Source organism: Suncus etruscus, chromosome 3, assembly GCF_024139225.1.
Source record: "Suncus etruscus isolate mSunEtr1 chromosome 3, mSunEtr1.pri.cur, whole genome shotgun sequence".
In the NCBI taxonomy this organism is placed as follows: domain Eukaryota; kingdom Metazoa; phylum Chordata; class Mammalia; order Eulipotyphla; family Soricidae; genus Suncus; species Suncus etruscus.
Window position 1 is genome coordinate 162,966,311 of NC_064850.1, and position 26,143 is coordinate 162,992,453.

Here is a 26,143-nt window from a genome sequence, read left to right on the forward strand (position 1 = left end):
AGGTGTATTTTAGATAGAAATATAAAATTCTTCACAAGTATGTAAATGCATAATTAATTATAGTGACACCTATATGATTTTGTATTATATAACCAGTGTTTTTTTTCTTTTTTTTTCTTTCTTTCTTTTTTTTTTTTACAAAAGTTTATTCTTAAATGTACAATGTTTCAAAACACATCATTCTAGCTACTGTTGGCAATAGAAGCTACTCAAGAGAATCCAGATATTTAACCAGGAATAGAATTAAAGATCACCATGGTCGCCGGCACAACGAAGAGTTTACTTTTTGCCAGATTTCTTAATCCCACCAGTGGCCAGGGGCCCCTTACCCGCGGCCTTGGCCTTGAGCTCCTAGAGCTTCTTCTGCTCCTCCTTCTGCTTCTGCTTGAACGCCTTGTCTTCCTCGTCCATTTCCTTGCTCTGCTTCTTGGGCTGTTTCAAGGGCTTCTTCTTGCCACCTTCGCGGCCCGACATGGTGCCTGCCGCCCCTGGCCCAGACTCGGCCACCGGAAGCGGATAACCAGTGTTTCTTATAACTTACTTTGGGTATCACTAATCATGCTTACAGTTAATTATTTTTGTAATCATATGTTAATGTTTTTCTGCTCCATAGGACTAATGGCAGAAACTGTTTATCATGTTTACCATTTGCCACCAATGCTTCGTACATCATCAGTTCCACTTATTTAACCCTTTTTACATTTATAAAGAGATGAATATTATGGAGGGTGATATGGGGTTTAGTGAGTTCTTACCTTTAGGATGTTTGACTTGTAAAGAGATTATAAAGCCTTATAAAGAAATCCTATAGAGTTGAGACTATCAGCAGAGCCTTGGCTTCCTTATTAGATCCTTATTTCTCTCTGTTTGGGTTTTTTTGTGATTGCTGCTGTTCCCATCTTGTTAGTCTTTTCTCTATTCCTTTTGGGTTTATCAGACTCCATGGAGCTGAATTTCTTTGCCGTATTCCATTGTTTCACTGAAACAAACCACTATGCTTTTAGACTTGTTCAAGGAAACTTATCTTACCCATTAGTTGAAATAGTTGTGCTTTTCTTCCCTGAAAAGTTCTCAATGATAATAATTTGCTTTTTAGTTACCATGTTTGTTCATGTAATAACCTTACTTTACTGTTATGTAGCATTTCTTAATCAAGCACCTGTGCTCTGAACTGTAATGAAGATTATAAATTAATTTTTGGAATACAACTCAATTCTCTGCTGCAAAGTTACTTATATATGTGAAAACAGCATATTACAAAGCGAAGACCCCAAATTTATACTTTCCTCTCTGGACCTTTTTCTCATCTTCAGGTCAAGAATCTGGCCTAAGGAAATGGATTCCAAACTATAGTAAGAGATGGAGACAGATATGTTCAGTCTTTCTTTCCCTGCCTGAATAACTCCCTAATTATTTGTTTTTAGATAGTTGGCTGAAATTAGGATTGAATTTGAATAACATATCCTTGAAAAAAATTGAAATGATCAAGCTGGAGAAGAAATTCTTTGTGTGTGTGTGTGTGTGTGTGTGTGTGTGTGTGTGTGTGTGTGTGTGTGTGTGTGGTTTTTGGGTCACACCTGGCAGTGCTCAGGGGTTACTCCTGGCTACATGCTCAGAAATTGCTCCTGGCAGGCTCAGGGGACCAAATGGGATGCCGGGATTAGAACCGATGACCTTCTGCATGAAAGGCAAACGCCTTACCTCGACGCTATCTCTCTGGCCCCGTGGAGAAGAAATTCTTACATAATCCAAAACAACAAAAATTAAATCAATTAACAGGTGGTTTCTCAGTTTTAAACAAGTGTTATACTGGTAGAATTATGAGATAAAATGAAGAATATACTATTAGATTCAATTTTAGATAACTACTGAATACTTTCAGTATAAGTATATCCTATGTAGTATTTATGACATATTTATTTTAAAATTATCTCTTTATTTACTAAATCTGGCAACCTTTTATGCTAGATTTATAACATCATTTGAGAATGGAGAGTGGGCATGACAGAACAAATAGAACACAGATTATGAAAGAATGCTTACTCTTTATTTTCTTTTATTAATTGAATTAGTATATTTCTTAAAATCTATTGTATCATATAATTGCTTTTCCTCTGTAATACATTCTTATTCCAATCCGAAGTGACAACTCTCTGTACTTAATTTTTAAAATATGATGTTCCCATAAGCTATCTAATACTAATGTGTGAGAACATAGTCATTTTCTCACCTTTATACTTATATCTTTATTGGTGAGGATAGGTTGGTTCAACCCAACTGTACTCAGAAATCACTCCTGGCAGTATTTGGAGGGCCATACCTGTCACCAGTGTTTGAACTGAATTGAGTGCATGCATGACAAGTACTTAATCACAGTACTTTCTCTCTTGTCCTCTCCTTTTTTGTTATGTCATTTGGCCCTTGTACTACCCCATTCTCTATGACTACTTCCCATGACTTTGCTACTTCTAGCATTTGTTTCTTATTTAAGAGTTGGAACCAATATGAAAATGGTGTTCAATATATAGACTTTAACATTTCAGAGAATAAATCTAGAGGAATTGGAAATTCTGCTTTAATGCCCTATAAGTGGAAAGCTCTCAAAAGCACTAATGAAGTAGTGGATGTATCTGTAGATTAACTCTTGACAAAGAGTACAGTTACAAGGAAGAACAACTAGTTCCTTTGAAAATATTACATTCCCACAGTGTTTGTGTATTGCACACATATATGCCTAAACTCTTTGTCTTTTGTTTCCATTTGTTAGAGATTTCATTCATTAAAAACTATAAAAGAATATTTACAAATAAATTTTTGAGCCTTAATTCAAATGTATACATTTACTCAGGCAAAACATTTTAAGATATACACTTCTCACTGGTTTTCCAATAAGAAGGCAGACCAAACAAATGCCACTATGTCTTAGATCTTAAATTGTAGTAACAAATAAAAGAGGACTGTACAAACAGGTTTGAATTGTGCTGGTCCTAATGAGACTGGACTGAGTAAAGATGGAGTTAGTTTTGTAAAAGTAAAAATCTTTAATGTTCTGAAGTGTTCGGCTTTATTTAAGTGACTTAGGTTTCTTTGAATTACATTATCACATGCTCTTGCAGTGGTGGGCAACCTTTTTTTTCAACTGAGCCAAATCCCGCCAAAACCACGATTGAAATTTATTTTGAGAGCCACATTTTTAAAACCGAAAATACATAGGATGGTGCACTGTTTTTCGTTTCAATAAGTTTTTATTGAGAATATTCTGCATGCAAGTATCCACATAGGTCGAGAGAATACAAATAACACAACTAATAAAACAAAAACTTTAGAACGATGTTATTTATCGATAACAAATTCTGTAAATTTTGCCTTACAATGTAGAGAAAATTACATCTTGACCATGGCTGATAAAATCACAAACACTAATGTGAACATTGGCCTTGGTTCTGATCAAAGCTGTGTGGAGCCGTCCGCCGGGGCTGCACACAGGGAGCACACTGAGAGAGGCTAGGAGCTGAGTCCTAACTTCTAGATCGGCCTCCCAGCACACAGAAGAGCCGCATTAAAAAGTGTAAAGAGCCGCATATGGCTTGCGAGCCGCAGCTTGCAGACCACTGCTCTTGGGCTAAAATTGTGTGTTTAAAACAAGACTGAACTTTTGAAAAAATTATAGTTCATTTTAATCAGAAGATACACACATTATTTGAGTAGAAGTTATGTTTGAAAGTAGCAATAGAAAATCTAGTAAAGTCTTCTTAAATTAAAAAATTGTCTACTTGGTTATAGAAATGACAAAATCTAGAGCATAATTTCCTACTTGGTCCTCCGATAATTTACTCTTATTACTTTGTCATATATTATCATTTTTTAAAAGATAGGCATAGTACATAACAAGGTAAAATCTTTTAGCTGTTTAGTGAGAGTGCTAGAATTTGAAGGGCCTGTGTGTCTTTGAAAATAATGAGAAATCCAAAATTGGCCATTAGGTATTAACTACAATTAGATCAAGTATTATATATAAAAGATCTGTTAATCATCAAAGAAAAAGTTAGCTTAAATTTATTGTGGTGATTGAGTCCAACTCTACCTGTGAAAGTTTGCTCTAACTTCACATCCACAGATAACACTGAGTTGAAAATTTTATGCAATGTACAAAATGCCAGAATTGTTCTGTAAAAATAACTTCAAACAAAGTGAAACTTTCACTTAAATGAAATCATAGTTATTTCTTATAAAATGGTCCATTCTCTACCATCTCTTCACCTGTCAAAAAAACTAAAACTCTAAGAGCAAGCATGAAAGATTACTCTCATTTTATATTTAAGTAGTTTCTCTTAGCAGAGAGTAATGGCTGACCCTTCTTATTACCAAACATCTAACAAAAGGCTGCTTAGAAATATGACCCCCAGTTCTTGAGAATAGTTCCCTATCAGTAAAAGAGCAGTGTAGGGAAAAGCCACATAATTGACTTAATTTTTGTTTGTTTTTTGCTTTCTGAACCATAGCTGGCAATGCTCAATACTTACTCCTGACTCTGCTCTAAGAAATAACATCTGACAAGGCTCAGGTAGTAGTATAAGAGATGTTTGGGTTGGCCATGTGCAAGGCAAGTGCTCTACCCACTAAGCTATCTATCCTGGCCCTTAATTAAATTGTTTAATCTGAAAAATACCAAATTCTGACTCTATGATTCTCACTGCATAATAGGCTAACTCCGATCCCTGATTCATGTTGTATATCTACTATCTGACTAAAACTCCTTCATTTCTACTTGTATTATTTAACTCCATGTACGAAAGTCTTCCAAGTCTTTTCTTTTTCTATGAAGTGTAACTCATTCAAATTATTGCAGCTAATGTAATCTACCCTAACTTCATTTATTCTAGATACTAGCTGTACTAATGAATACCTTTCAGGTGGGCATGCCTTAGTGATGTTTACAGACACTAAGATAACAATTTTACCAAGTATTTTATGATTATAACTGTTATAAAAGTAAATTATGAGAGGTTTTTTTTTGTTGTTGTTGTTGTTAGGGAAACTTTTTTTATTTTTTTTATTTAAACACCTTGATTACATACATGATTGTGTTTGGGTTTCAGTCATGTAAAGAACACCACCCATCACCAGTGCAACATTCCCATCACCAATGTCCCAAGTCTCCCTCCTCCCCACCCGACCCCCGCCTGTACTCTAAACAGGCTCTCCATTTCCCTCATACATTCTCATTATTAGGACAGTTCAAAATGTAGTTATTTCTCTAACTAAACTCATCATTCTTTGTGGTGAGCTTCCTGAGGTGAGCTGGAACTTCCAGCTCTTTTCTCTTTTGTGTCTGAAAATTATTATTGCAAGAATGTCTTTCATTTTTCTTAAAACCCATAGATGAGTGAGACCATTCTGCATTTTTCTCTCTCTCTCTGACTTATTTCACTCATCAAAGAACTAGAGTATAGTAAAAAAATTAGAAATGTTTCCAAGGAATAGTAAAATGAATGAAAGCTTTTCAGGTTTAGGACTAAAAGGGGGTGGAAAGTAAAAATAGAATGGCACAGGCAAAATCAGCAAAAGGAAGACCTTAATTCTGCTTTACTTGCCATTTTTCAAAATGCATTTTAATTTACTGCAGAAACATTCATATACAAAAGGCATGACTACTAAATGAGCTCATGCAATCAATCACAAGTTTATTATAATAGGATTCAAACAATAAGTCAAGGCAACTGGCTCAGCTATTGAGATTATTTTGGGACCCTTAGAACAAAAGTGTCCATGTTGTAAGGTGTTCATTTGCTAATTCTAAACATATGGTATATAGAATCCAGATAAGTGCCTAAGTTCTAGGATAGTCATAGGGTTATAAATGGCCAACCCAAGCTTACTCTTGAACACCAGATATGGTCTCTGAGCAGAGCCATAGTGAAATATAAGCACGGAGCCAAGAATAAGCCCTGAGCACCTCCAGGTATGGTTAGAAAAAAAAAAAAAAAGAAGAAGAAGCAAAAGAATCCAGATTACCAAATAAACCAGATCAAGTTTTACTACACTTTGAAGTTGGATAAGCCATCACAACTCCCAAACTCCCACCTACACACACACCTACTCCTTTAGCTATTTTCTCCAGCTGCATTTTCTTATACCTCAGTCTTATCCTTCTCTTTTATATGCTACCCTGCTTTATTGAACCCCTTCCTTATGCTATGATGGTTTTGTGAACAGTTTTTTAAGAGGAGAACATTTGATAAGAATTGCCAATCTAATAGTAACACTACAGTCTCATGACCCTTCCCTGGAAAATTTTGCGCATAGTTAATAGTCCTAGAAAGGTCTTGGTTTTTGAGAGCCCAAAGCTAACAGCAGCATATTAATGACAGATTAGTGCAAAATATTGGCTTGGAAAAAATTCTCAGAACATGTAAATAACTCTAAACTTTTCATGATTAGCTCAAAATTCTTAAACTGAAAAGCATCACACTGATTCTGCATTATGTGGATAAAGGCAAGATTTATGTTAAAAAATAAACAATTGGGGCTAGAGTGATAGCACAGCAGTAGGGCATTTGCCTTGTAAGCGGCTGACCCAGAATGGACCTGGGTTCAATCCTGGGCGTCCCATATGGTCCTCTAAGCCAGGAGCGATTCCTGAGTGCATAGCCAGAAGTAACCCTTGAGTGTCACCGGGTGTGGCCAAAACATAAATAAATAAACAAATAAATAAATAAATAAACCTTGATCATATGTATCTGTGACATTTAAAAGCTGAAAATGACCAAGATTTTTTTTCTTTTTTTGGGTCACACCCGGTGACGCTCAGGGGTTACTCCTGGCTGTGCGCTCAGGTGTCGCTCCTAGCTTGGGGGACCATATAGGACGCAGGGGGATCAAACCGTGGTTGGTCTAGCGCTGGCAAGGCAGACACCTTACCTCTAGTGCCACCGCGCTGGTCCCTATATTTTTCTTTTTGTTAGGGATTTTGTTTTCTTTCTATTCTCTACCATCACCTTGACTCTACATTCTGTAGAAAATATTAAAGTTGTATTAACAACGGCAATATCAGACTTTTAAATACTGTGTCATTTAATGTTTCTTTCACTTATTTTCAGATTATCAAAGGACTTTAAAGAACAATAACTTTAGAGAACAACAAATATTTAAAAATATTTGTGACTACATCATGCCACAGAGCTATGATTTGCTTGCTTGATTGATAAGACTTCTGAGGATCCTAGAGATGACCTATCATTTCTTGATAGGCTTTCTATAGAGTTCCTACTCCTTGAGGTACTCATTTTATGAAACAAATTTGTAAATCAATGAAAGAAAGGGGAGACTTACTGGCGAAAGCAGTATATAATGAACATCTCTCAGCATGGCTCAAGGAATTGAATTTCTGGTGTTGTTCATTCCCATTGATGCATTGGACCTATTGATTGACTGTTGCACTTTATTATTCTCATGATGTTGAACACAATGTTGGGAAACAGTAGAAGGGATGCATATTACACGTGGAAAATTAGAAGAAATGGCCATTCTTGTTTGCCCCTGAAGTAGCCTCTGACTTTCATTTGAAATAGCTTGACTTTATGTGTAAGAGATGGGACTGACTCATGCTTCAAGCCTAATAATTAACAACTCCCAACCATGAATTTTATATTACTTGAGCTAAAAGTATAGTGTTGGGCACATATAGTTAACTAGCCAAGTCCCAAAGTCCTTTTCAACAGCTTTTTGGAGCTCTTAAAGAACAGTTTTTAGTAGTTCCTTTTTTCAATACCTAATCATTTCTAGGTAGTAGTTTAAGCTCATTAAATCTTTGAAATCACTATTATATGCACCACGGCTCTAGTGCCTTGATGGCAGAGAAATGGTGGGTGCTCGTCTGTGTGCCCCACAGTCAGGAAATTACTTGAGTATCCCTCTGCGAAAGACTTTCTTTAAAAAAAAAAAAAAACTACTTATTCAGTCTGGGACAGTCTGCTGCTTATTTCCCTTTATTGTGTCCTCACAAGATACAGGGCCACTTGTTTCCACAAATGCGGACAATAGAGCAGGAATCTGGAACACTTGTTTTAGTATTCCTAGAGTGGACACACATTGATGCATCACAAGATGATTTCTGCAGTCTCAAAAGAGAACTGATGTTTGTGTTAATGTTGTTCGGCTAAAAGGGTTTTGTTCTACATTTCTTGTTCTGCATCAGTGTGTTTCTAGACTTGTGCATGGGATATGAGGTTATTTGAAGTGAGGGACATGTGAGTCAGTGAAATAGTATGTTATGTGTATATTTTGTTTCATTTGCAAGCACTAACTTGAGAGATTGTGAGTCCAAAAATAGTTTTATTTTCTAGTTCTCCTGACAGCTCCATTTGCCACTTGTTCTTTTTATGTTATCATAAAAGAATATAATAAAAGGATTGGGATCTTTTGTCTTTTAATGTAATTCAGTACAGCATTGACTTTGGGAATAATAAAGTCTCCAGTAGCGTGAAACTCATTTCCATACCCTTTAGCCAGCTAACTACTCTTCAGTTTTAGAATATTTTATCTATTATAAGCAAAGTTCCCCAGTTAGGTGATTTTTAATGTGTCAAGTTGGGGTTCCAATGATTATTCTAAAGTAATAATTTACTATGTGATTTTTTACATTTTAATAATATGGAAATATTTACTCCATCAAATTTGATTGCAATAATTAAGAACTAGTTAAATTTATTACTAGAGGTGGGATTACAGTATAACATAATTAATTCTAATCAGGAAGTCCCCAAGATTTAAATAGTTTATATAATTTTGTGTATGAAAATTCTATCAGTAACACCCCATAGTGGGGCCTGAGTAATACTGTACAGCAGGTTAGGTGCTTGTCTTGTGTATAGTCAACCTAGGTTCTAACTCCAACTCCCCATATGTTTCCTGAGCCTCTCAGTGATGAATCCTGATTGCAGAGTCAGAAGTCAGTCCTAAGTATTAACAGATATAGCCCATTAAAAAACAACAACAACAATAATAAAATTCTAAAGTTAAATACTCAAAAGAAAGGTTCATATCATTCCTGTCTAAGCCTGTATATAATTAAATGCATTCAATAATCACTGAGGGCCAAAATATTCTATTTTAGTTTGTTATCTGATGGAATCCAGCAGTTTTTAAGTACATGGGGTCAAATAATATGACAGGATAAAGAGACAAAAATCTTGGACTGAAAGTCTGATCTGATCATCTATTTTTTATTTAGGTTGTTTGTTCTTTGGGCCACTCCCTGCAGTGCTCAAGAGTTATTTCTGGTTCTGTGCTCAGAAATTATTCCTGGCAGGTTCGTATTTTATATATGACTCATAACAGTTCTCAAGGGACCATCTGAGAAGTCATGGATCGAACACATACAAGACCAATGCCTTACCCAAAGTTCTATCTCTCTAGATTTCTAATCTATATAATTTCTAAGACTCACTTTTTTCAGCTTTAAATGTAAATAATAAGAGCAATAGATCTGAGTATTAATTATTTTTATGAAAATTAGAATTAACATTGTAGGTCTCAAGAGGAAAAATGGCTTTTAAAATCTATTTGTTACCTCAGTAATATTTCTTAATACTTTTCAATATTTTATATTGCTGATATGACAAACTATCACACATTTATAGAATTAAATTAATTTAAATGTATTATCAGACAGTTCTGGAGGTTCAGAAAACTAAAGAATTTCAAACTATACTAAAAAATTAGAGTATTGAAAGATTTGCTTTTCTTCTGAAAAATCTAAAGAATCTTTTCTTTGCCTTTTCTTTATTTTGTAGGCCACCTGTACTTCTTGGATTGTAGACTTTTCCTTTGTAAAGTCTATCTCTTTCCACTCTTATAAATTATAAAGACTCTTATAATTATATTGGAACCATCTAGGTAACCCAAAATCCTCTCCACATATCAAGATTCTTACTTAGTCATATCTGCAAAATCCTTTTGCAAAGTACAGTAGCATATTCACAAAGTCTTGGACTTAGGAAATAAGAAGCCTTGAAATTCAATATTCTACCTACCTATCAGCTTTAATTTTCTTATCTATAAAATAGGGTAGTTGTAAAAAATAGTACAAGAAGAAGGAAGCTTGCTTGCAGGAATAGATACCGATTCGATCCCTGGCATCCCATACAGCCCCTGAGCAACACCATGAGTAATTCCTGAGTCCAGAGGCAGGAGCAAGCTGGGTGTAGCCCTCGCCAAAAAAAATTCCACAACAGCATAGTATTTTTTTTTCAGAGTTAGAATAAAGACATGTAAAATGCTTAGTTAAGAGCTCATCCCTACGTGGTTAGAATTTAATAAAATTTGATACATTCCCATTCTGGAATTGCCAGCATCATCTCAACCTGATATGTAATTCCTTTTAGTTTTCTCCTTTCTTGAGAGTCTGTGTTCTCTCTTGGATATGTAATTTTCTTTCTCCAGGTCTCTCACTTGCTGTCTATCATTACCTCTTCTTTCTCTCTTTACTTCCTCTCCCTCCGTGCCCCACCTCCTATTTTTCTAAATAAAACTATTCTACTTCACCAAATGAGAATTTAAAAAATGTTGACTCTTATGGATATTATTATCAATGAATCCATTTCAGTCTCTTCCTACGACACAACCCAGGCATTCATGCCTTTGCCATAACAAAAAGATTCAGAGGACCTGAGGGATTGAAGATTGAAAAAGAAGGCACATTCCCACCAGCTATTCTTCCCTGTTCAAATTCTTGGCAACCTCCAACTTAGAGCCATGGCTCTCTCAAGAAACAGAGTTTCTTCTAATTGTTCCTTAATTTCAGACAAAATTCTTTTCAATGGAAGGAATATAACTGGGAGCCTTATAATTCATAGATAGACAGTGATCCCACAGCAAGAAATAAGGGCTGCCTCTGTTTCTTCTTTTTCCCTTCGTACTTTCCTCTTGCCAGTCAACCTTGGTCTCGTAGGGTGTGCATGCTGCCATTGTTTGCTGCGGGGTATCCAGCAGCCATAACTTTTGGCTGCTGTTACACTATGCCTGTTTCTTTTCCATGTGGCCTATTTAATTTTGGCATGTGCATTCATTAACCCCATGTACTTGCCTATGCTTTTAATGAATAGCAATCATCAGAGTTCTCACAATGCCATTGCTGTTTTCTAACTTGTTTTATGTTATGTCCATTTGAGATGTTTTCCATTGAAAAATTAGAGTGAAAAAGGAAAAATACATAATGTTAGTAATTTAATTTCTAACTGTGTTATTTCATTTTCAAGGGACCCATTACACTGGTAGATTGTAAAATTTTAAAATGTAGATTCACATAAGTTATTGTTTTAAATGAGAACAAAATAGTTCCTTCTAAAACCTAAAAAGTTTTAGGTTTACCATGTTAAAAAATGTTTGGGCACAGTTATATTTCTAGGGACATTATAGAAATTTGTATGAAGAACTTTTTACATATTAAGTAGACTTTTCCTATCTTCTTTCACAGGTTTCTTAGATTATTTGAAACCCTGTTTTCTTTTTATGCTTGTTATTGACTCTAAATCTACAAATGCATCCAAATGGCCATAGTGGTCTCTTCTCACCTCCCTCTTTCATCCCTACTCCAGCACTTGCCCTTCCATTTTCTCATCAAAAAAAAAAAAATTCCATGTAGTTTCTAGAGCATATTAGTCACACTTGACCTCCCAGAAAAATGCCCAAGTTATTACTTCCTTCTCCCAGACAATCAGAATTGCCTTCTCTTCACTGCATTCATCTCAGCATGGTATTTTTTAAAAAGTAATTAAATTTATTACACAATAGTGAACTTTTTTATTGTTACATTTCTAAGGACATAATTTTTCCAGTTTTATCGAACTACAATTGACAAAGGAAATTGTAACATGCTTATAATATACCTTGCTATACTTATATAAAATTAGCCCCACAATTAAGTTAATTTACACATCCAGCACTTAAAATATTTATTTTATGAAAATGATTTAGATTTATTGCCTTAGGAAAATTCAAACTTTAAATGCAGTTTTGTTAATTCCAGTTAGCATACAGCTATATTTGGATATGAGATAATCAAAGTTTATCCATCAGACAATTTTTTCTTTTCTCATCATCATCATCATTATTATTATTACTATTATTTGGTTTTAGGGTCACACCGGCAGCTCTCAGGGGTTACTCCTGCCTCTACGCTCAGAAATCGCTCCTGGCAGGCTCAGGGACCATATGGGATGCCGAGATTCAAACCACTGTCCTACTGCATGCAAGGCAGATGCCCTACTTCCATTCTATCTCTCCAGCCCCTTTTCCCATTATTTTTGTCTTAAGTTTTTGAGAGTGTGTGGCAGACCTTGTTTGTTCTTTGTGTCTCTGAGCTTGGGTATTGCACAGGTGGGACCATATAATGCAGAGGATAGAACTAGGATCAGCTTCATGTGAGGCAAGCACTTTAACACACACACACACACACACACACACACACACACACACACACACACCTTCTCTCTATCTGCCCTTATACTTAAGGTAAGAATTATACATTTTCCGGGCCGGGAAGGTGGCGCTAGAGATAAGGTGTCTGCCTTGTAAGCGCTACCAAGGAACGGACCGCGGTTCGATCCCCCGGCGTCCCATATGGTCCCCCCAAGCCAGGGGCGATTTCTGAGCACATAGCCAGGAGTAACCCCTGAGCGTCAAACGGGTGTGGCCCAAAAACCAAAAAAAAAAAAAAGAATTATACATTTTCCCACACCTATATTCATTGCAGCGCTATTTACAATAGTCAGACTCTGGAAACAACCAAAATGCCCTTCAACAGGTAAATAGCTAAAGAAACTGTGGTACATATACACAATGAATATTATGCAGCCGTCAGGAGAGATGAAGTCATGAAATTTCCCTATACATGAATGTACATGGAATCTATTATGCTGAGTGAAATAAGTCAGAGGAAGAGAGAAGACACAGAATAGTTTCACTCATCTATGGGTTTTAAGAAAATAAGGACATATTTGCAACAATCCTCAGAGACAAAGAGAGGAGGGCTGGAAGGTTCAGCTCAGGACATAAAGCTCACCACAAAGAGTGTTGAGTGCAGTTAGAGAAATAACTACATTGAGAACTATCATAACAATGTGAATGAATGAGGGAAGTGGAAAGCCTGTCTAGAGTACAGGTTGGGGTGGAGTGGAGAGAAGGGAGGAGGTAGGAGGGACATTGGTGGTGGGAATGTTGCACCGGTGATGGGCTGGGTGTTCTTTGTATGACTAAAACCCAACTGCAATCATGTTTGTAATCAAGGTGTTTAAATTAAGATATTAAAAAAGAATTATACATCTTGTTACTCTAAATCACAATGACTAATACACATAGAAAAGAAGAAAATGACTAGAGTAGCATAATTAAGAAATTTAAGTAAAGGGCAGGAAATAAACAAATCAAAGAAATGGAATAAGAAAAATGAGGAAAGATAGAAGAATTGCAAAGAATTATTCTTACAAGTCTCTTTTATCATAAAATTGCAACATTGAACTACCCATTGATTTTATCCTGCTCAACTCTTCTCTCACATCCACTAATCTTATTAGCCCATTTTAGTTTGTATTTGTTGAGAAGATTCACCTGTACCTGCCATGATAAACAGAGTAATTCTCTTGAGTCTTATATTATGGGATTCCATCTTTTTTTCCTGAGGTACAACAAGATGTCTGGTTTTCAATCCAATTTGATCACCTGCACAATTACTTAATCTTTTAGAAGCTTAATTTCCACATCAGTCAAATGGAAAAATATTATGATATTTCTTATAAAAACAATGAGAAAATCCATTTAAAAATTATACTATTTGGTAAATTTTAGAGTAAATGCTAATTGTTTAAAATATTGTCATGGTTTTAATTATTTTTCCCAGAAATTCAAATGATTAACATTGATGCCCTCTTGCCAAAAACGTAATACTTTCCTGTTGTGTTTTCTTTCCCAGTGTGCAAACTCCTCACTTAGACTGAAAAGAAAAGGAAATTGTGAAGTCCATTACAATTGAACTTTCGATTAGACTGTAAATTGGACTTAAAATTGGTTTAACATCAAAATTTATCTTGATGCTCAATGCTCTGTCCACCCACTTATTCTTATTCTCCTTTTCCCAGTCTTTCACATAGAACAATTCTTCTAGAATTCTCGGTAACAACATGAGCAGTAGCAGCCCCATTTTTTTCCTCAGCATTCAAGATGGACAAGAGAGAATTTATTTCTTTACTTTTTCTAAGTAATCTTCCAAAATGAAAGATGAGCTCAAATAATTTCAAATGTAGGAGTATGCCAGTACTACTTAAAGCACTTTACAGTTCCCAATACACAAATGAGAGTTTCTGCTTGGGACATTGAAAATCTAATCACTCTGGTTTCTACCATTTGATGGAGGAACTCATCACTGTCTTCATTTATCACTGTTCCTTCTCAACATATTTTGCATTTTTCTGACCTTTGCCATTGCCAGCCTTACCCTTATCCCAATAGTTGTTCTGAAGATGCTTCCACTGTATTTCCCTTACTAATAATCAGTGCCCTTGTAATATAAAAATATCTCTGATTCTTACCAAAATGTGTTTTTCTTTCCTGCAACCAGACCATGTTTATTTAATAACTATAATTTCTTTGTGGATCTATGAACTGCTGTTATGACAAAGGTAGAAAACCATTGACTTTCAGTCTTCCACGTCTTTGGACTGACACTAATCCATGGACTGGCAATTGAAGACTGGTCTAAATCTTATGCAAATTACAAAGGCTAAAGATAGTTTAGCAGGTAGGGTGCTTGTCTTGCATGTATCCAACCCATGTTAGATTCAGGTCAGCAACCCATTTGGTCCCCTGAACATTACCAAGGAGCTAAAAGTGAACCCTCAGTTTTGCTGGGTATAGCTTGAAAACCAAAAATAAAAATATAAAAGCATATATCCTCAACTCCAACTTCAATCGGATATTTGTCTTTTGGTTAAGTGTCCTTTTAGGCTAGTGGTGGACAGTCTCAGTAGGGAACCTCTAGTGGGTTCTTTCCAGGTCTGATGAGCAATTCACCAGTGAGCTTACATCTCTTTCCCCTTGCCCAATAAGGACACAAGTTCCCAAAACAGAGGATGATGTTCAAAGTGGAAGAACAAGTCAGAAACCCAGTCGAGCTATTTATTTTAGTAACACCATTTCCTTCTTTAAGAGTTTCATCTAGATAAAGGAATAAGAATAAAAGAATATACAATTACACTTCGCCTCAGGAAAGAGCTCTGTATACATTTTTTTCTTATTTGCCAAAGATTAGGAGTAGAATGTAAATCTGGAAAAGTCAAATCAAAGGCCTCTTTCATTAACAGAACTGGAAATGAGCATTTATGTGCCACCAAAAATACATTAAAGGGCAAAGGAGCTTGAAATAACCTTCATTGTAATTATTAACTTGAGGATTGTAGCAGTTAGTGATTGCTAAACCCATCATCTTCCTGTTATTCAACCAGGGCAAAATGGAGGGCAAAAAGCATGCTTAAGTATTACCATATTAAACACAAGACTGAAAGTCCTGAGAGTTTTCTTACATGGACCAGAAACAAAGCAGAGACAGATATTGGCTTTCACTGCTTTAAATTGTGAGGTCGTGAATCCATGTGTGAATTGTGCTCATATGGGCCTCAGTTCACAGAATTCTGCACATTGAAATTATTTTAATGCCTATGGTTATTTCTAGCATACTAGTATTTTCAATAGGAGTTTCCCATTAAAAAGTAGCATATATGAGGCCTGAGAGATAGCATGGAGGTAAGGCATTTGCCTTGCACACAGAAGGACAGTGGTTCGAATCCCAGCATCTCATATGGTCCCCCGAGCCTGCCAGGAGCGATTTCTGAGCATAGAGCCAGGAGTAACCCCTGAGCACTGCTGGGTGTGACCCAAAAACCAAATAAATAAATAAATAAACAAACAAACAAATAAATAAATAAATAAATAAATAAAGTAGCATATATAGGAGCTGGAGTGATAGTTATGGTATAAGTGTAGAACCAGTAGGGCATATGCCTGATCAGCCCAGGTTCCATCCCTGGCATTCAATATGGTCCCCTGAGCTCACCAGGAGTGATATCTAAGTGCAGAGCCAGGAGTAACCCTTGAAAACCAGTGGGTGTGGTCAAAAACAAAACAAAACAAAAAAATAGCATACAGAGCAGGAGCAGAGTACAGCAGAGTTTCCCTTGCACATAGCCAACCCAACTTCAATTAACAGCAACTCATTTGGTCCGCAAGCCGCAAGGAGTGTAGAACAGAACATTTGAGCATTGCTGGGTGTGTCTTTGATTCACCTAACAAAAAATAACAGAAAAAAATTTAGTGAAATTTGAAGTTACTGTGAGTGTACAGCAAGAGAAAAATTCTCTCTTTTTTTATTTTTTTGACTTATTGTTAATTTCTGGGTTTTACCACCTTTTTATCTTATCCTTTCAGAAAATCCCAATTAGTATCAAATGGTAGCAACTAGAAGATAATTAGTGATAAGAATCTAGAGGTAGCCTAAGAACTTGAAAATTAAAAGGAAAAATTATTTTGATATCTTCTCTCCCAGAAAATGCTTATTTGAAGGCTTGTCACTTATGGTTTTGGATAGTCACTCAGACAAAGGATCAGACTTCTCATCCATAATTTAATATATATATATATATATATTGCCTCTATGACTACCTCACAAGGTTCTAGAGAACAGTGTTTTATAATATGCAGAGAATTATAAGATTCTTTTTTTAAATATTCAATGTCATGTATACTAGAAATGTGTATCTATTATAGATGATGTTGGATTAAAGATGTATTGTGAAAGAATGGGATGTGGTATTTAAATGTAAGTTTGTCCTCTTGCAACCAGACACAGTTTATAATTAGATTAGCAGTGTGTCATATTTTTGGATTTATTCTTTCTTTCTTATGTGGTAGATTGGGAAAGGGTTCCACACAGTGCTCAGGAAGCAAGGGTCACTCTTAGCACTCCTCAATCAGATAATCTAATGCTCAATTCTGTAGTACTGCATGCCACAAGAACCACGTTCCACAGTACAAGAGCCTCCAAGGATACAATAGGTTTGTGCACTTGACCACTGAGCTATCTCCCCAGCTCCTATTATGTATTTCTTTTTGCTTCCCTAACCATTGTACTTTGGTGCTTCACCTCCCCCGCATAGAGGAACAAAGAACAGAAGCCCTCCTGGTTGGTGTCCCAGGCCTCTTAGAAGATCTACAGGAAGAAGGGGGACTGGGTGAACTCATCTCCTACAAACTAGTTAGTGGGGGGATGCCAGCAGATTGTTTCACAGTATATGAAAGAAAAATCTGAACAAAATGTTTTCCTATTTGCCAATCACCACATTCTCCTGAATGCCTTACATCTCTCTCAAATAAGTCTTTTAGCTTAAGACACATATCTTTATTTAAGCACCATGATTACAAACATGATTGTAGTTGGGTTTCAAAACACTCCCCTTCACCAGTGTAACATTCCTAACACCAATACCCCCCCTTTCTATTTTCCTATTAATTATTTCTTAATTACAGACTAGCAGAACCTTTCCCTTAATCACATGCTCCCAATCCTACCTTTCTCCTTTCTGGATCTTTCCCCCACTCAGCATGCTAGAGTAGTCTTGCCAAAATCTATGTTCCCTACTTAGCAATAGGTGGCATGCTACAATAATAAAGCTTTGTATTATCTAGACATGACAAATAACGCTTTCTAGATCTATTGCTTGTTTACCTCACTGGCATCTCAATGTTCATATGTACTCAGCAACACTGAACTGTCCCAGTTCTCAAATGCACACATACCCTTTTTAAAGCTTTATAGTTTTTTGTGACTTCCTTTCCCTATAATTTCCCTGTTGTCATTTTCTATTTTGAAAAATTCCCATTTTTATCTCTAAAACTTTTCAAGAATCATTTGTCTTTGATACCTCTTTTAATTAAATTACCATATCTAGTATTACAGACTTTCATTAATTTTTATTATATGAATTTATAAAAATTAGTTAAGTTTATTTATTTACCTTTTTTTAGCTTTTTTTATTTTGTTAAATTTTTGTGGACCACCCACAGAACACTTATTCTAATGGTGTGGGTCTTATAGTTGGGGTGCTCTGGCCCAGAGGTGCTCAGATGTCACCAGGGCTACTCCTGGATACAGCAAAGCATATGAGTTACCACTTGAGCTATCTTCCAGTATATTAAGATTCCGAAGGGGGTGTTCTTTACATGACTGCAACCTAATCACAATCATTTATGTAATCAAGATGTTCAAATAAAGAAGAAAAAAAATATTCCTAAGGGCAAGGTTCTTGTATTAATAATCTTCAGACCTTGATAAAAACTAGTACTGTCTGATAAACTAGCATAGCTACTTTATAACTATTTCTTACATAAATGAAAGAATAGACTTTCATAAGTGAAAAATATACATATCATGTAATTCATGGGTGTTCTAGGAAATTCTAAAAAATAAATACCTGACAGGGTTGCTTGTTTCTTTGCATTTGGTTTTTTGGCTACACCTGGTTGTACTCAGGAGTTATTTCCTGGCTCTAACCCCAGCAATCACTGGCAGGCTTGGGGAACCATATAGGATGCAGGGGATGGAACTCTGGTCAATTACCTGCAAAGCAAATACCTTACCCATTGTGCTATCTCTCCAGCTCCCATTGCTTAGTTTTTCCTTTAACATTCATGTAATTTTATGTAATCTTTTAGAAAATTCAGTTTGTAAGCATCACATCTGCATGAAGGAACATCAGAAATTTAAGACCAATTAAGACCTGTTGTGGGGTTGTGTACTTTGTTGTTAGATTAACCAGTTTTCACCTTAATCAAAAATGTCTTCTTCTTTACATACATTTATTCCAGCTGGGCAGGAAGAACCTCTGCCAGGGGTCCTCAAACTTTTTAAACAAGAGGCCAGTTCACTGTCCCTCAGACAATTAGAGGGTCTGACTCTAGTAAAAACAAAATTTATGAACGAATTCTTATGCACACTGCATATATCTTATTTTGCAATGAAGAAACAAAACAGATAAAATACAATATGTGGCCCGTGGGCCATAGTTTGTGGACCACTGCTAGACAGTCTCTCTACCCCAACCTGCTCTCCACCCATGGGAATGATTCTACTCTTCCCGTTAGACTTCAGCTCCAGCAGATCTCCACTTCTCGTAGTGGAAAGATCCCTGGACCCATTTTTGTCTCTCCCATTTGGTTTGGATTATTTCCTGCAGATGCCTTGTTTCCAGACACACATCCCCAATCCCCTCTGGGTTGGGATATGAATAATTATCTACATTTTGTGATATTAGTAGCATCAAAGATGGGTTGCTTTCTCCTTTCATATAATTTTAAGTTCCTGCTGTTAATACTAAAATTTATGAAAAAACATACTGCTTATAATTTTAAGGGCAAGATTTCCTTTTTATAAATGTATACTCTATTTCCCCTCCCAATATCTGTCCTAAAAGTTGTGTTCTTTTCTCTTTCCAAACAATGGGAAGGGTAATCGGGCATTATGTATCTCAAGTCTCACTATTCAGAGAAATTGGAAACTAAGGCACCCAAGTGATGCTTCTTGCTTTTTTAATTCATGGGCTCCCATTGTCCTGAGTTCCTCTACTGAATCAATGTAAGATGTTAACTATTAACTGCATTTTACTATTATAACTATAATCGTTGACTATTAAAGGAATGGTCCCAATTTTATCTAACAATGCTGCTTCCCAAAAAACTCTGGAAGCAAAACAAGATGTGTGTTATTTTTCTTTTATAATTATTATTATGTCCCTTGCTTTATGTTATTTTATAATTTGAGTGCACATTTTACTTAGAAGTGCGACTTGGAACTTATTGTTTAACTAATAGCTATGCTTTCCTGAGTTAATTAACCAAAAATGTTTATCGATAAAAGAAAAGGTAGTCATCTATTTCAACTGTTTCATTAGAAATGATTTTGCTTTATAATTCATGCACTAGATCATAATAAATATACATTAGCTTCTCTACTTCAAATAATCTTAGACTTGTGCAAGTTGAATTTAAATCTCTGATGAGTATTTTTTGAAATATATTTGAAAGCTAATTTTATGAAAAGCATATTTAGCTCTGATTTTTCTTTTTCCCCTCCCCACTTCTTTCCTTTTTCTGCATTAATTTGTTGCTTGGGTTTTGCCAACCACTGTAAAGAAATTAAAATAGTTAAAAATTATTTCCCTCAAAAATCTTACAGGGAAATATGCAAAAAGTGAGCTAGAAAAAGATATGTCACAATTGAGTAGGCCTTTTGCTCTGAGAGTTTAAAAGCCAGTTTCTACCTCCCTGGCATTTTCAATCAGAGCCTTCTAGACTACAATCCTTTTTTATTTATTTTTAATGTTCCTTTCATCTTTTAGCAACATATAGACAGATGCAGGAACATATCACTGGTTCTATACCCTCCTTTTCTACTATTTCAACTCACTTTTGAGGTCTTGAAATAAAAATTGGAAACTATATCAAGAGTATTTTGTGAATGTCAGATATTATTACCCACTCTGTATAAAATAAGTGGGATTATTTAAATCAGGCAAAGGAAATTTTTTCTCTTGATATCTATATATCAACTATATTGCTTACTTAAAATCATATAAAATAAAAGTACTGGGTCATGTTCATTGGTAAGTTATTTCTTCATGTGAGAAACTTTTTTAATTACTCTATTTCTTTCAATTATTATATAGGGCTGGCCCTAGTTTCATTATACTGATTGTGAATAAAACACAACTTACCATTTAACTCTAGAAATCAAGATTACTCCAGGTCCTTCTTTTCCTTTTTGGCAATAGACAAATAATTCTTGATTCATAAAGCTAACAAGTTTTACCAGTTGACTATCAGACACTGCTTTTCATCATCATGTTTTTCCTTTTACCCTTGGGTAAATCATTTTGTTCATAAGCCTGTGACCTTTTTAGAATTCTTCTGCAAATTTACTCCTAGGCAAACAACCTTTCTCACAATCACATGCTTTATTTCTATAGTATAATGACTTTATTATGTTTTTGTTGCCATTAAGCTTTTGTATATAAGAATTGTGACTTGATTACTGTTGTAGATACAGAGTTTGATTTAGGAATTTTATTTGATACAAAGAATTTAATAAAGATTTGTTGTGAATGTTGAACATGGAAAAAATGGAACTGTCTCTGAAAAAAATCAGAGAAAAGATAACCAGACAATCATAGAAAGTTCTTGGAGTTTTCTGAGGAAGATAAACCTAAACTGACATATGAAGCGTGACTGCAAGCTAACAAGACATGATAAGGCACCCCAAAATTTATAAGCAGCAAGGACAAAACCCATATTTATAAAAGATTGGGGGCCTTTGAAGGATAAGTTAAAAAGATCAACTTTACCTATGTCTCTCTACCTAGTGTAAAAACACAAAGAAAAAAAATAAAATCATTGTGATATTACATATGTGTTCTTGTGTGAGAGAAAAGTACTTTTAGTTTTTCAAAGTCTAACCAACTTAAATAAACTTTATATCCACCAGTCTATAAAACTTCATACTTAACCCTCAGGCTTCTACCTGATTAAGCCACATTTCCATTAATGTTCTCAGTATTTTATATTGCCTCAAGTCAACTTTAATCATTCTATCTTTGGATTCTATTTTAACTGCTGGCATTTTCATAGTATTTTTTTAAGAGTTTCACTGTAGAGAAGAGTACAATTAGAGATTTTTATGCAAGTAACCACTTAGCATGAAATAATGATGTACTAAAAACTGTTGCAGTTTCTAATCACCCATTTTAAATGAAATTTTTAAATGTCCTACTTATGAGAGTTGGGGTATACTGGGTTATCCTATAGCAGAACTAGGGGAAAGAAGTGTTGATCTTCCAGTCCAATGTATTACAATATATTGTACTAAGTTCCTGAGACTCTCAGCCTCATCATTTGTTGGATAGGCTCCATAGTGTCCACTCTTCTTCATAGGCATTGCTAAAATTAGAAGGAAAAACTACACATAAAATAAATCACCTGACATCTGGTAGACAGTCATATTCAATTATATTTCAAGGTCATCTGCTTGTAGACCTATTTTTATGTTGCAAAAGAAAAATTCTATAAGCTTTGTAACAAGTACAACTATAAAGGAATATACTCACAGCAGATTAGTGAAAGTAAAGCTATACTTTTGAAATTTTGTTTTAAATAGTCTTTTTCTGTATGTTTGTGGCATAACTTCAACAAGTGTGTTTACACAAAAATGGATTTCTGGCTCAATGATGTAAGGATAATATACATTGTACTCATTTTGTCTCATAGAATGATTGAAGATAGTGGGAAAAAAGGAAATACCATGGCAGAAAGAAGACAGCTATTTGCAGAGATGAGTAAGTATGGAATTTTTAAGGAACACTTTATAGTTTCTGTTAAACACTCATGAAAGTACTAAAAACAACTACTTAATTCTTAAGACATTTTCACTATTCCTTAAGAATCTAAATTCCGTGCAGAAAATACACACACTCACATTTTTTTCTATTGATTAGAGTTATTTTTGATTGTTAAAATTTGTTTCATGGTTATATATTTATATGAAAGAAAAATTATGATCTTATAGAGATGTAATACATTTGTAATAAAGATTTAATATAATCTATAAAATTCTAAAGGTTGTATTTATTCTCCTGCACAACCATAATGCCTGGAATATTGTAGGACAGGAAAAATTTATAAAATAAATTGAACAAAACTGCTCTCAAAATTTTATCACATAGTCATATGGGAAAGACATGTCAGTCATAGTGACCAGACCAAATATGTAAATTATTATTTGGATATCATGTATATTTGGGTGTAGACCAGATTCTAGAAGGTGAAAATGAAGATAAAAATGTAATAGAGCTTAGCAGTTCCTTACTAAAAAACCAAGCCAACTGCAATAGACTGCAGTAGTGAAGCCATTAATTAAGTAAAGATTATTGGTTGATATAAGTATGTATTTGCTATACAAGCAGTTAGTTGGTATTGTCTTCCTACAGTTTATTCTAATTACTAATAAGGAAGAACTTGACATTGGGATGGAAGAGACAGCAGGGCAATACATATTGCAAATAAAATGAATTAAAGAAAAAGTATTACTCCCTCATTGTATTTTTATCTTTCCTGCCCTACATGAGAATGAGCAGAAATGAGCTGTAAGTTTTTTTCCTGCGAAGACAATTGGCAAATTTGGGCTTCTAGTCGACTGAAATTGATTGGCTATATGTAAGATAAAGGAAAATTTCAGTTAAGATTCAGATTTTACTTTATCATCTCCTAATGTACCAATAGTGTTAGAACTAATAAAGAGAAAAAAAACTAAAATTGATGTGAAGAATGTCAATGATGTTTTTTTTCTTTCTACTTTTGGAAGATATCTAAATTGTTGATGAGAATTTTAGCCACAGTTTCCTGGACCGTGTTTGCATCTTCTCTCATGACTTACCTAGCTAGTCATCTGGAATAGTAAATGACCTTTGTTGACACAAATCTCAAAGAGCTAATGACCTAATTGATATCTGCCATTCTAGAGAGACAATCTGAGTTGGTATATCATTAGTTCTTAGACTAAAAAAAAAAACAAGAGTCATACACATTATGAACCAGTTTTTATCAGATTAAATAAGGATATATATTAACACAATAAAATCATAGAGAAAATCTTTGAATCTCTAATTCTTATATTAAAAAGTATATGAGAATATTAAAAGTAATGCATATTCAATGACTTTATAAATACCTGAGTTAGCATTAATACAAGAAGACCTCTGTTTCTGCACCTGATGCAATTCCTACCACAAATACATTTGTCATAAAGGTGTCATAATTGTTATTGAATTTAAATTAGCTATCTTAAATAAAGATCAATACATAGCTATAGAAAGGAACTTTACTTTCATTGAAACTTAGGAAAATTGTTCATTCATTTACCAAATTGTAATTTTGTCTTTTTATAAAAGCTGTGCACATTATTAAATATTTTATGAGTTCTCCTGATTAATGATCAGAGTTGTTCAGCAAGCCACACAAATGTCTAGATTTCTCCCTTGCATATACTACTCCCTATACTCAGATGCTGTCTTGAAATGGAAAAATACACCAGACCTGAGTAATTATCAGGAAGTGTCATGAGTACATAAATTCATAGTGTTCATAGTCAGGGAACTTCTTTAGGAGAAGACAGTTGACAGTTTTTGAAGAAGGAATCAATTTTGGTAGGCCAACCAGCAAACAAAGAAGAAAAGTCACCTCACTAAAATGTATGTGTTTTAAAAAAGACATGGTTACCCTAGCTCTATCAGCAGAATAGCAAAGAAAGAAAATGAAAATGATTATCAGAAAAGACTGGTGTTTATAAAAAGGTAAAAAAGAAACTTCTCCCAGAAGTCTGAAACTTATAAATAGGACATGCAAAGGGTACCAAAAGCTATAAATTTGTTCAGCTAGGTATTATCTTGTAATATTTTTAGAGTATTAGGTTTGGGGGCCAGACCCCAGTGGTGCTCAGGTCTTACTTTGTGCTCAAAGATCACTCTTGACAGGCTCAGGGGAACATATGGTGTGTTCGGGATTGAACTCAGATCAGCAGCATGTAAGGTAAACACCCTACCACTGTAATATTCAATTATAGTTTTAAACAGCAAAAGGGAATGCCAAAGGGATTCTTGTATTGAAAATTACAATGTCAATGAAAAATTGTATGAAGGCAAGGAAGGCTATATTAAAAACAGTTGCAAGAGGGAGAGAAGGTTGAATGAACTGAACAAAAAGTACCAGTGAACTAGTGCCAGAGTACTGAAGGTTGTTAGCTAGGAAGTTTTTGTTTTGTTTGCTAGTTGTCACAGTAAGGAAATTACCCTCCAATTCTTTCAGGAGACTGAGAGATTTTCTTCAAAGATTCTTTCCTTTTAAAGGAAGAGCTTTCAGATCCTTCAGAAAGTCATTCTGAGCTATAAAATTGGCAAGAGATTGAGAGACTTCCATCTCAAAGGGACAACACAATAGAAAGTTTTTTCTTGTAAATGATGGAAAGAAAAGGAGATCAAGAGTCTGAAGTCAGGTAGAAGCTTATCTAAATTTTAGTGAAATTGAGGGAAGCTTAAGAAGAATATAACCATAAAAAGGTCAAAAAACTAAGAATAAAGCGCATGGAGACTAGCAATTGATAGGAAAAATTTTGTTTTGGTTTTGGTTTTTTTGGGGGGGTGTTGATTTTTCTTTTATTAATTTTATGTGTTCCTTCCTTTTTCCCTTTCTTTTCTTAAATTGATATTTATAGTCTCTAGAAGGACTCCTCCTGTTTTTTGCTTGTTTGAATTCCCCTCCCCTCCTTTTTTTTTCGTTTTTTTTTTCCTTACCTTCAAACAGAACCACATAACTTGAACCATCTTGTTCTGCCTCACAAATTAAGGGGGAAATAATGGAGGGTACCAAGACCAAATAGTCATATGGACATCGAGTAGAAATAAAAAATGATCAGACTTAAACACCAAATCCAAAGCCAACAATAACAGAATCAAAACCCAATCTACAACAAGCTAGACACAGAAGGGACCACTTATGCTAGCACCCTTGGGGGGCAAAGGAGGGGTGATATGGGATGCATGCTGGGAATAGGGGTGGAGGAAGGACAACATTGGTGATGGGAATGCCCCTGATTCAATGTCACTATGTACCTAAAATACTACTGTGAATGATTTATAATCCACTTTGGTCAAAATAAAAATTATTAATAAAAAAGTAACTTTAGCAAATTCTTGTGTTTTAGCAGATTCATTTTAGCAGATTCTTTGAGCTCATTGTCACAAGCAGCAGAAAAAGAGACAAAAGGAAGTGAAATTAAGAGCAGCAAAGTGATTCACAAATTACAATTACAAGCAAAAATAAAAAACCTAGCAAGTAGCTTAACAAGCATATATATATATATATATATGTATAACCTTGGTAGTGGCCTACATTAAATAAATAGATAAATAAATGCAGATCACCTTAAATTAAAAAAACTCTTGCATAATGTTCAAATTTACCAGTTTACTTAATATAATTGGTTAAAAAGATAAAA

The 26,143-nt window shown here is 34.9% G+C and overlaps 1 protein-coding gene and 1 pseudogene across 6 annotated transcripts in view; one reads left to right on the forward strand and one right to left on the reverse strand.

The window, feature by feature from the left end:
* DTNA (dystrobrevin alpha) overlaps nucleotides 1-26,143 on the forward strand; it is a 376,270-nt gene that overhangs the window by 226,830 nt on the left and 123,297 nt on the right. For all 6 annotated transcript variants that reach the window (XR_007493790.1, XR_007493791.1, XM_049769646.1 and 3 more), the window contains one exon: nucleotides 22,363-22,430. Coding sequence is in view for 4 of the 6 variants with exons in the window: in XM_049769646.1 (XP_049625603.1) it covers nucleotides 22,364-22,430 (67 nt within the window). In the remaining 2 variants the exon portion in view is untranslated. The remainder of the gene's footprint in view (nucleotides 1-22,362; nucleotides 22,431-26,143) is intronic.
* Nucleotides 99-511, reverse strand: LOC126003469 (translation machinery-associated protein 7-like; annotated as a pseudogene).